General features: G+C 43.4%; 2 protein-coding genes across 2 annotated transcripts; both read left to right on the top strand.

Moving 5' to 3' along the window:
• The first annotated feature begins 134 nt into the window (after positions 1–134).
• LOC124528478 (histone H2A type 1-E) lies at positions 135–561 on the top strand. Its single transcript, XM_047102111.1, has one exon. The coding sequence runs from the start codon at positions 135–137 to the stop codon at positions 525–527; it is 393 nt and encodes a 130-aa protein (XP_046958067.1). The 3' UTR covers positions 528–561.
• A 7,181-nt stretch (positions 562–7,742) lies between these two features.
• Positions 7,743–9,582, top strand: LOC124528506 (histone H4). Its single transcript, XM_047102142.1, has one exon. The coding sequence runs from the start codon at positions 7,756–7,758 to the stop codon at positions 8,065–8,067; it is 312 nt and encodes a 103-aa protein (XP_046958098.1). The 5' UTR covers positions 7,743–7,755; the 3' UTR covers positions 8,068–9,582.
• The last annotated feature ends 2,741 nt before the right edge of the window (positions 9,583–12,323 follow it).

The raw sequence follows: 12,323 nt of genomic DNA, 5'->3' as shown, positions 1-12,323 counted from the left end.
CCTATTGGTTACAGCGAAACTGTAATTTTAGCCAATGGGATAGTTTTCTTTTTGCGCCCATTAGAGACTATAAATAGGGTAGCCTTGGCTCAGTCCATACTGAGCGTCGTCAGGTTTGTGGTATTTTCTCCGTGATGTCCGGACGCGGGAAGCAGGGCGGCAAGGCTCGCGCCAAGGCCAAGACGCGCTCGTCGCGGGCCGGGCTGCAGTTCCCGGTGGGCCGCGTGCACCGGCTGCTCCGCAAGGGCAACTACGCCGAGCGGGTGGGGGCCGGCGCGCCGGTGTACCTGGCGGCCGTGCTGGAGTACCTGACGGCCGAGATCCTGGAGCTGGCGGGCAACGCGGCCCGCGACAACAAGAAGACGCGCATCATCCCGCGCCACCTGCAGCTGGCCATCCGCAACGACGAGGAGCTCAACAAGCTGTTGGGCCGCGTCACCATCGCGCAGGGCGGCGTCCTGCCCAACATCCAGGCCGTGCTGCTGCCCAAGAAGACCGAGAGCCACCACAAGGCCAAGGGCAAGTAGAAATATGGCCTAGTCTGGAGCTCAAGTCTCCTGTCCAAACCAAAAGGCTCTTTTTAGAGCCATCCACTTAATCAAGGAAAAGAGCTGTGCCTCACGTTCTGTCCTTGGGATAGCAGGTGTTGAATAGTGGCAAATCCTGTTAAAAAGAAAATTTATAGGCCTGTCAATCGACCCAAGAGTCCTTGAATTAAAAGTCACCTTGCCAAAAAAGACAAACCTTTGCCCTAAGGAACCCATAAGAGGAAAACTTGGGTGTCCTTGATTCTTCCCGCAGGATCTAATGTCCATGTGGAACCCAAACTTGGCAGCCTGTGATTTTGGCCTAGCCTTCCCTCTTCTAATTGAATGGAATCCTGAAAAAGACTCCCCCCTCCTTATGTCCTGCGTTAGTCCTGCAGGCCGGTGGACTCCTTGTTTGAAATAAGTTCAGGCAGACGAAGCATTTCATAACTGTACACAGGTGAAGTAAAGACGGCAGGGAAACACATCGGGGAGACCATGTGCCTTTGCAACAGACGTGAGAGGTGGACGTTGTAAGTCACATTGTCACCTTAACTACACTGGCACCCGATGAGTCCCAGTGCCTCTTCAGGCTGTTCTCGGCCACCAGCACACCCTTATCACCAAGTCAGAAGCTGGAGGGCGTCTTCCATTCCTCTCCACGGAAGTACACCTCCGCCAATGTTTAGTTTTTCCTCACGAAGATCTTCTAATAAAATTAAGTTTCTATGCCGCTTCTACTCTATGTGAATTAATTTCCTGGGTCTCTTGAAAGGTTTGTATGTCCTATCGTGAAATCTGAACCGCAGTCACAGGCAAAAACCCCCTAGAATCCGTGAGCACAGCAATCCCAGATAGGAGGGAAATGTCACCTTTAAAAACGTTTCTTTCAAAGTTACGATTATTCGATGTCAAAGGACCCACATCTTGATTTCAGTGAATCTGATTATTCAGTTGTTTCCTCTTAAAAAGTCACCTGCATTAATCAAATTTGTAAATTTTGAACAGCTATTTCTCTTAGCATTGGAAACGTCAAATAGAATCAGTTAACACAGCTCCAAGGAAGGCCTAGGAGTTCTTTCCATGTTTAATCATAAAATACGCTGTTTTGATGATTGATGTGGATTTTGTGACAAGGTTCAGAACAAATCTCCCAGCATGAGACACTTTGACGAGTGGAGTTTTATGAGCTGAAGACAATTAGGCCCAAAATACTCAGGTAGACTTTTGACCACCCCCTCTACTGCCTACAAGGATGTGACTGGGCCTGGGCCAGGAAGAGAGCTATCACCAGAGGTAAGTACGAAGTGTGAGCTAGGTGCAATGAGCTGTGGGGAGCTCACAGGACCTGATCAAATTTCTCCCTGTCTCCTTGTCTCCACAAGGCCTGGCAAACTTTTGTTTACTGAACATCCTCTCCCCATGTTCCTGTGAACAGTCTTCCCTTTGAAGCCCAGACCTCTGCCCCCTTCTTAGCTCAACAGCATTCAAGCCTCAACTGCCTGACTGTGGGAGAGCCTCACCAGTCTTGGTGGGACTCCTGCATGTACAAAATTAAATGTTTTCCTTTTGTTCATCTGTCCTCTGTCAACTTCATTGTTAGACCAGCCAGAGAACCTAGAAGGAAAGAAAGGACAAGTTTTGTCCGCCCTTAACAGATCAAATCGCTAGTAATTGCTTTCTTGCATTGTTTGTATTTCTCACAAGAACGACTACATTGTTAAATTGTTATTAAAATTATGTAATTCGCATGGTTTTGATTTATCAAACCAATGAACCCATAATCAAATAATTGGCAAATAAATACACATTTTTGTTTTAAGTAAAACATATTCAAGCGTGATACACTATCGCTTATAATTCCATGTTAACTGAGTTTTTTGTTAGTTGCCTATAGCTCCAAGGTCATTGGATAAAGTGCGTACTATTGATGAGGGAGCATGAGGCCGACTGAGGGGCAAAGCACAAGCTGGCACACACCCCCGCCCCAGGTGGGCCATGTGTGATATTCCTCGGACACCCCTGACCGCCCAAGAACGAAGGAAAGGGGTTCAAGTGCTGGCCATGGTGCTGTGGGAAACTAAGGCAAATGGAAAATTAAATTCCCTTACTGCCTACAGCCATTGGCAAGTCCTTGAAACCGGCAGAGTGACCTCCCTCTAGGAGTTCAGCTGCCTCCATGATGGCACTTTGCTGGGGGCAAAAGGGAACCTTGGCTTTACATTATCCCAACTTTAAGGATCTTGTCAGTCTACTTCCTTTATCTCAACTGCCCCAAGATATATGCTGGTAATCCTACTCCAAGCTTATGGCCCCCCTTAAGAGACCCCCATACATCTAAAGGGTCTCATGACTGAGGTTTTACTAAATGATAATAAATGCTGTTCCCTTAGCAACAGCTACCCCCTCAAGGTCCTGGAAACTTTGCTTCCAAAATACCTTAGAGACTTACTCTACCTGTCAGGACAGCTCTTCCTGCCCAGGGTCCTGTCCCTGTGCTTTAATAAAATCACCTTTTTGCACCCAAGACATCTTCAACATTCTTTCTTGGCCATCGTCTCTGGATGTCACAACCCCCCCCCCCAAAACTTCATCACTATTATTATTTATATAATCAAAAAAATAAATAAATAAAAACTTCTTTTTAAAAAACAGAACAGGGGCGCCTGGGTGGCGCAGTCGGTTAAGCGTCCGACTTCAGCCAGGTCACGATCTCGCGGTCGGCGAGTTCGAGCCCCGCGTCAGGCTCTGGGCTGATGGCTCAGAGCCTGGAGCCTGTTTCCCATTCTGTGTCTCCCTCTCTCTCTGCCTCTCCCCCGTTCATGCTCTGTCTCTCTCTGTCGCAAAAATAAATAAACGTTGAAAAAAAAAAAATAAAAAAATAAAAAAAAAATAAAATAAAATAAAAAACAGAACAAAACCTTCAAAAACTCTTGATGAAATAATTCAGATATTTGTAATTGCAATCAGATCCAGAAGGACTGATGACAACTTCATAGTTTATACTGTAAAATCATTTTCATAGGAGGTAAAGTTCAATTTTAGTGGCAGAACATTTACGGAACCTTTTATTAAACAATTGAAGTATAATTGACACAGAGGAAAGCAGTGTTTAAGCTTTCTTTCTGGCGTTGGTCTCTCCATTAATTTCCATCTCTGCAGATTCTGAAAGCACCTCTTCCCATGTTAGATTTCCCGTGTATCTCACCCATCAGTTTACAAAGTCCCTTAGAGTGGAGACTGGGTTTTATTCATATTTGTGTCTTCCTAAACACAAATGACACAATGACAACCCCACAAAATATAGTCAATAAGTTGTGTCAATTTTATAATAATAAAAATCCTTATAACATAGGTACGTGGTATAAAATAAAAGCAAAAAACAAAAAAAAAAAAGAGAGAGATGGAAAGGTAAATAAAAAAGAGATCCCATGGAGGAACTGGGGTCAATCTAAGTGGAGGCAGCGTAAAGATGAGACGGGTCCAAGGAGCAAAGGCCAGTCGGAAAGACGTAAATTGCCTTTTTCAGTTCATGGTATTTATCTGGAAAGAGGCTGTGCTTGATGACCTTAATTTGATCGGCCTCCTGCCTCCTCCCCCAATCTACCAACAATCTCACATTTAAATAAATGCTACTGCTGTCGATGAATACGAGTTACCTGGTGGAATAATGACACAGCTCAAGGGATCAGGGGCCCCAGCGGCTTGGAGGAAGGCAGGGATGCAGGCCGGGCGCGAACACCAGGGGCAGAGAATTAGGGATCTGCCAACCAGTACAAACTTCTGAGGCTTCAGTGACTTTCCCCTAGGGTTGCTTTTGTGTGGTTTTTATAAATCTCTCGGCTTCCAGATTTTTCTGTATGCTTACTATTGAAGTTGTCTACATGAAAATATTGGTTTTCCTGGTGCAGTGGTAGTATCTCAAGAGACAGAGCTTTGGTGAAGAGGGAGTAGCAATGGACCCTCTGCTGCGATCACCCTTCACTTACATTTTTAGCTGTTAAAACACTGATTAGAAGTTAGTTCAAAACAGGGGCGCCTGGGTGACTCGGTTAAGCATCCGACTTCGGCTCAGGTCATGAGCTCACAGCTCGTGGGTTTGAGCCCCGCGTCGGGCTCTGTGCTGACGGCTCAGAGCCTGGAGCCTGCTTCGGATTCTGTGTCTCCCTCTCTCTCTGCCCCTCCCCCACTCATGCTCTGTCTCTGTCTCTGTCTCTCTCTCTCTCTCTTAAAAATAAACATTAAAGGGGCGCCTGGGTGGCTCAGTCGGTTAAGCGGCCGACTTCGGCTCAGGTCATGATCTCGCGGTCCGTGAGTTCGAGCCCCGCGTCGGGCTCTGTGCTGACAGCTCAGAGCCTGGAGCCTGTTTCAGATTCTGTGTCTCCCTCTCTCTGACCCTCCCCCGTTCATGCTCTGTCTCTCTCTGTCTCAAAAATAAATAAACGTTAAAAAAAAATAAATTAAAAAAAATAAATAAACATTAAAAAATTTTTAAAAAAGAAGTTATTTCAAAACAGAATACTTGATGAAGATGTACATACATATATAGAAATGAAAACAGAGGAAAAAAGTAACATGTTCATTTTGTTTAGGGTAATAACTATTAAAAATAATTTTGACCAAAATAAATGTCCATAAAAAAATCTATTGAGGGACAGCAGATTTCTCCAGCCCAAAATATATCTCTTTGGCCTAAGGATTATTTTGAGCTAACAGCAATCAAAACCTAGCAGATTCAGGAAAACCTCTTATGTTCCCCCTTACCTGCCTAAATTTACATTGGAAAGGGGGCCTGTACCAGGAAAACGTACTACCAGAGATACCTTTTATTATTTTATTTTATTTTTTGAGAGATATTTTTATCCTGGGAAATGTATCTGCATGACAGGGCAACCTTTATTTTCCAAACACCTTCTCTCTCCTTCCTGTGAATGGTCTTCCTTCCTTTTAAACCTCCAGACAGACCCTTTCCCTTTTCCTTAGTTCAATATGTTATATAAGCCTCATTACCTGGGTGCTCTATTTGTGTGTGTGTGTGTGTGTGTGTGTGTGTGTGTGTTTATTTTTGAGAGAGAAAGAGAGTGTGAGCAGTAGAGGGGCAGAGAGAGAGGGAGACACAGAATGGAAGCAGGGTCCATGCTCTGAGCTGTCAGCACAGAGCCCGACGCGGGGCTCGAACCCACAAACTGTGAGATCACGACCAGAGCCGAAGTCGGACACTTAACAGACTGAGCTACCCAGGCACCTGTGGGGGCTGTATTTTTATGAGGCTCCCATACATATGGTTTGTTTTATCCCTGTTAATCTGTCTCATATCAATTTAATTATTAGATTAGCAAGGGAAGAAAGGAAATATTTCTCCCTTCCCCCACATAATATAATACATATTAAAATAAACACAGACTCTGTTAATAACATAATATGTAGTAAAAATAAATGTTAGTTATTTAACATTGTGTATATCATGTACAATGTTTTAAATTCATGTGTATTAAGGTAAAAATATTTTAAAGTATAAAGTAAATATAAAATATTTTAAATTTAGTACTAAAAATAAAAATTACTTGTTATATTAAATAGAAGCATGCCATGTATATGCAGTATTTTACATAAATTATCTTCATTAATTCTTACACTGTTTTTGAGGTGATTACTGTTACTATCCCAATCCCATTCTGTACATGAACAAAGATTTAGAAAGCATAAGCAAGTGACCAAAACCCAATCAGTAGAGAAGATACAATTTCAAACCGCAGTTTTTTTTGGTTTTTTTTTTTCAGCTATTAACCGGTTCCTAAAACACACACTTGAACAATGGGTGACGTTAGTTACAGTAGTTTACAAAATTATATTGGTGTCAAAATTTCAGAGAATGATCTTGTATTTGTTTTTAAGAAATAAAATCCAACGTACGCGAAGAATATTCTATTTTAAGTCTCATATGAAAACCAAATTTTCATTTTAGTCGTTGAAAATTAAAAGGCTTAAAAGAAACTGCCAGCGGTAAGTTTATGGATATAAGTACGTCATTTTTGTAGGGCTTTAATTGTACTCCAGTGAATTTACAGTTAATGCAATTGTGATCAAAATCTTAAAGGGATTTTTCCCCCCGAAACTGCTACAATGATCCTAAAGTTGCCCATGAAAGGAACCTTGTGAGACTAGATCAGAAATTTTTGAAAAGAAACCATGAGACCTGTCATGGCAAATTAGGCCCTCTAATGCAACTGCAGTGTAAAACGTTGATGTAATACAAAAGAACACTGTAGGGGAGGAAAAATAACTAACCCTCTACCCTGCTAGGTTCTGTACGTCCCCCCCCCCCCGCCCCCCACGCCCCCTGCCATAGCAAAGGCAGAGTAACCAGAGAAAACAAGCAGAAGTGTAATGACATGCACGTCATGTATTCCTGGGAGATAGTCTGAAAAACTGAGAACACCTGAAAAGGCCCAAGCCACCCCCTTACATACCATCTTCCACTAAAGACAAAAGATGTCATGCGGGAGGGGCGTGCACAGGGAGCCGGTTATGGGCTCCCAGGAAAAGGATGGCAAACAACGCAGGGTTCTGCAGAATCAAGGCCGGGCTTTCTCCATGGACAAGTTTCCGTGCTGACCTAGTCGTCCTTCTCTTTCTGGCACAGAGAGGGAGACACAGATTGAGATCTCCTTCATAAATGTGAAACTCCCCTTAAGAAAGTGTGAGTTCTCCTCTGGTTTTAGAGATTCTCCTGCGTCTGGTATTTCTCTAAACTGCTCAGAAATAGCCCTTATGTCAGACAGGCCTATGTGCGGGCGGCGTATACCGTAACGTTCACACGAACGGGGCATGTTTGGGGAAGGTGTGTCTGAGCTCCCCACTCCTATTTTGGGGTGGCGTCCTAGGGTACCCTTCCCAATCATCCCCTTCTGAAGGAGAAAGGACAGCACTTGCTTATAAAAAAAAATTGGCCCCTGTGAACATTCTCACGGGAAGATATAATTTCAGATACAAATACCAACGGTTTCAGAAAAATCTAGAGCTTAAAAGTGAAACTCCTCACTCCGTTCCCTCCCCCACACCGCCATTGGCTCTCAGCCCAGAGAGGGGCGGAGCCCGGCGTGCGGTCGCGGCGCCTCTGTTCCCGCGCGCGCGTTCAGTTCTCAATCAGGTCCGACGACTGCTTATAATAACGCCGGTCGGGCCAGTGGCGCCATCGCTGAGACTTACACAGCGTATTTAGGCAGCTATGTCTGGTCGCGGCAAAGGCGGGAAGGGCCTGGGCAAGGGGGGCGCCAAGCGCCACCGCAAGGTGCTGCGCGACAACATCCAGGGCATCACCAAGCCCGCCATCCGGCGGCTGGCCCGGCGCGGCGGCGTCAAGCGCATCTCCGGCCTCATCTACGAGGAGACCCGCGGGGTGCTCAAGGTGTTCCTGGAGAACGTGATCCGGGACGCCGTCACCTACACGGAGCACGCCAAGCGCAAGACGGTCACGGCCATGGACGTGGTGTACGCGCTCAAGCGCCAGGGCCGCACCCTCTACGGCTTCGGGGGCTGAGCGCCCGGGACCCACCACGACCTCCCCAAGCACAGAAAAGGCCCTTTTCAGGGCCCCCATCCTCTCCGCGAAGGAGCCGTGACGCGGGTTTCGCTTTGTGTTTTCTGGCTTTGTGTTAACTCCCATTCTGGCTTTTGGACTCCTATTCCTTACGTGTCCAGACTAGGAAAGTCTTACTGCCAACTGCCCACATTTTCGTGCATTTTCCTTGGGCATCAGTGTATTTAGCAAACATGCTTGGTGTTCTCTGTTTAACGTTTAAGTCTGGCGTTTGGGGGTTTAATGCTGCACTAGGAGTTTCGGTATGGCCGCAGTTGGAAGGAAGTGGGGCGATTTTTTCTGTCCAGACGGTGTACATGTGTCAGGGTTGAGACAGACGAGACGGACTCCGCGTCTCCGCGCTGAATTCGTGACTTGGTGCGTTTAGTATTCTCGACGCTTTCAAGTTTAGTTCGTTTAGTGGCCTTTATTCTGCTGACCTATGTCCTCTGCTCAAGAAACCAGTGCGTGCTAAGGGGACTGGAGAGCAGTAGTAGTGACGAGCCGTCCTTCCTTGCCCCCTTTCTGATGCATGCAGCACGTGGTTGGCCCCCTGGCTCGGATCCTGGTTTCCACCCAGTGTGGACACCGGTAGGTGGTAGAAGACTTGCAGGCTGATCCCCCACAGAGGGCTGCTGAGGGTGGGACGCAATTGGAAGGCATCCCAACTAAGTAACAAGGGAAACAAGGTTGCATTACAGAAATGTTAGGGTGACAAAACAAGGCAGACCCTAAACCCAGAGGAGCTACTGCAGGGATCTTGGGAGTGGAAGAGTGGAAAAGGAACCAAGGGGTTAGGACATGAACCCAGACCTAAATTCAAACTAGGTCTTAATATTCCTCCAGACCGGATCTTAGCAAGTAGAGAAAGAAACCCAAAGTCAAAGGTGAAACTCTGGATGTTGGTAGAAAGCTTGGCCAGTGTATATACACAGGCCGAAGTAGTAATCCCCACAGGTATATAAAAAAAGTAAACAGTGATCGAGATATTAGATATAGATAAATAGATAGATAGATAGATGATAGATAGATAGATAGATAGATAGATAGATATTTTTCCCCCTAAAGCTGAAATTAAAAACTTTAAACATTTGCCCGTGCTTCACCAAGAGTTAACCCTTGTGAGGTCAAATACTAAATATGCACCTGGCCTTCTCCCAACTCAGGACCCTGGATGCATCTCGGAAATACAGTGCGGTCTTTCTTAATGATTGTGATCTCTCATTTTCCTGGGAATACTTGCGCTAACTTCAGCTAACATATGACTCTAAATTGCAAAACCCACAGTGTTTTGAATGGGATTTCCTTTTGTCTTTGCTATTCCTGTAGGAGATTGTCTGTCGGGAGAATTTGGTTTTGATTATATTTCCCCAACACCTTCTGAAGGTCTATTATCTGTTTGCGGCTTTCCACTGATTTCTTGAATAATTCTGGTAACAGTCTCTCAGTTCTTAAAAATAAACAAGTAAAAAAAAATCCTTAAGTATTCTGTACATTATTTGTTATTTTTATAGTTAATATTCTAATACTTGCCTTCAGAAATCCATGACTTATGTTCATAGCCTGATTTAAAGAAACATTCAAAATTTCTTGATATTACCTTTCATAAATCCAGGCCCCAAATTTTGAATAATGAAACCCTGAAGGTATTACTTGTATCTAAACTCCTCTTGTAGTTTCCCACGTGTCCAGGAGGCCACACATATTTCTCATTTTATGAGAAAAGATGTACTTTGTAATTAGCAATATACAATTGTGAGAACTCTTTTCTTATATATCATGTAATAGGAAAAAAGAGGGCAAATAAAAAAAAAAAACTATACATTCCTAAGTTAACCAGATGAAATATTTTTAATATAAATGTTTAACAATTTTACTTAAGTTGGATAGAACATATTTATATTTATATACAATATACAATATATACAACATACAATAACCACACAAAACTACCAACAGACTTTGTTCCTAGATATCAACGCCATGGCAAAAAAAATAGCAAATACTTTCCGGGAAATATCAGAAGGCTCCTGGAGGTTTATCAATCTCCGTATTCACAGTATCATACCTAAATAGATCCTATCCTATTCCATAATGATAACACTGATTAATATAATAAATTAACCAGACATTCTCTAGTCATCAACGGATGGTACTATTTTTCCTTATGCGGTTCTCTACAGGCCCATGCTACAAGATACAGATCTGAAATTGAGTTTTACAGAAGAAGCATCAAAAGAACTTTAATAAATAATTGTACCAGATACCTGTCAGACTCTACCCTGGGACTGATTTAAGATTTTCCAAGCCGTATTAGAAGCAGGGTACTTAACCCAAGATCAGCAAAGCAAGAGTTAATTAGTTAGGACTGAATGAACTGATTTGGTTGTGGCTAAAATTCCCTTACTAAAGTCCTCTTGTACTTGTAATTGTTGTCTTTTTCAAATGGATTCCTCAAATTTTAAAAAAATATTCTATTAAAAGAACTCCTGGTAAATTGCCAGGAATCTTAAAACGATCGACTCTGTTGAAAACAGGTTATATATTGATTGGCTCTATCTACAAAACTTCACAGAATAATGGTTGGATTTTATGCAAAATGCTAGGAATCCAAGGAATCCAAGGAATGCGGTTATTATAATGTGGTTGGTATAGGCTTAGAACTAATTGATCCTTCTTAAAACAAGTAGGCCTTTCCTTTATCCCCTTTTCAAACCATCATTAAAACAGACCAAGTAAGACAAAAGATAAAATTTAAAATACTTCATCATAAGATGAAGTATCACAGTTGATAAAAAGCCTTGATGTTGGTTCCCTAAACATTTCAAAGTGTATATTTCTCTACTATTTGCAGATATTCAATACTGCTAGAGAAACAAATGTGATGGATGAAACTTCTGTCTTAAGTATAGATAAATACCTAGAAAGTGGAGTGTGTATGTATTAAGGATATAAAGAAGGGGTAAAGGACCAAGAGACATGTAATATTCATGAGGCACTTTTATACCTGAAACACCAGACACTAAATATGCATGAGATACGTAAGGCACTAAATATTCGTGATACACTAAATATATTTGGAACACGTAGTACCTTGATTCAGTCACCCTCTGGTGATGTCCCTCCTGGCCCCACATGTCCTTTGCCTAAGATACACAAATCAAGCACATGCCCATTAGGCAGGTGAACAAGTAAGCATCAGCTGTGACCAGGAATAACCGTCTGTCTTCCAAAGACTAGCTCCCAGTCATTGGCCCCGGGGGGCCTTTCATTTGAGGAACTACTTGTCCCAACTTGGGCTGTAGTCTTCAAGAAGAAAGGCTGTATGTGGCAGAGAGAAAGGTAACTAAATACATGACCAATGATTCAGCTGCTGTGGTCCATCTATCTCCTCATGCCCTTACCCAAGCCTTAACTTACCACACGTCTTTCCCCCTGTCTCAGGCTATGTACTCAAATGTATTAAAAACAAACAACACACACACACACACACACACACACACACACACACACAAGCATCCCCAGCATTTAAATTTGGTCTGAGTCTTTCTGGGCCACAGGACAGCTTGTCTGGTGGGGTATTTTGAGGCCAGCAAGGCATAAACCCAGAATGAGTACAAATGAACAAGTATACATTGTAAGAATAATCAAGAGAATACCTCCATTGGGTGGGGGATGGGTGAGATGGGTGATGGGCATTAAGGAGGACACTTGTTGGGATGAGCACGGGGTGTTACATGTAAGTAATGAAACACGAAATTCTACTCCGTAAATAAATAAATAAATAAATAGAATATCTCCGACATTTGCAAAGTTGTTTGGAAAAAAACATACACCGGAGTATTATGCACGGCTCCCTAAGAGACTATAGTATCTCCTATTAATGTGGCTGGATCTCTACTGGAATGTGGTTGTTCCAGAAAAGTTGCTCACACCCGGAGGTCACAAAATGAGATACAATTAGTGGCGGAACGTAAATGATAAGTGCTTCACACAAGCTGTGTGGCAGGCAGGATTCAAGCACTTGTCATTAGCAACTCAATCCTCAAAATAATCCTTTGAGTGAGGTTTCCTCCTCTTCCTCCTCCTCCGCTTCCTCCTCCTAACCGTGTAGGTGAAAAAACTGAGGCCCAGGAAAGAGTTAGAACTGAACCTGCTCTCACAACCAAGTGACGCTTCTATAACGACTCTGTTTAGACGTTTCACCACCTCGCATC

The sequence above is a fragment of the Lynx rufus genome, unplaced genomic scaffold (assembly GCF_022079265.1).
Source record: "Lynx rufus isolate CCGP_SWC_20201006 ecotype Redwood Valley unplaced genomic scaffold, mLynRuf1.p SCAF_6, whole genome shotgun sequence".
NCBI lineage: Eukaryota > Metazoa > Chordata > Mammalia > Carnivora > Felidae > Lynx > Lynx rufus.
Note: the sequence above shows the minus strand (reverse complement) of the source record. Positions and strands in the feature narration are given on the sequence as shown.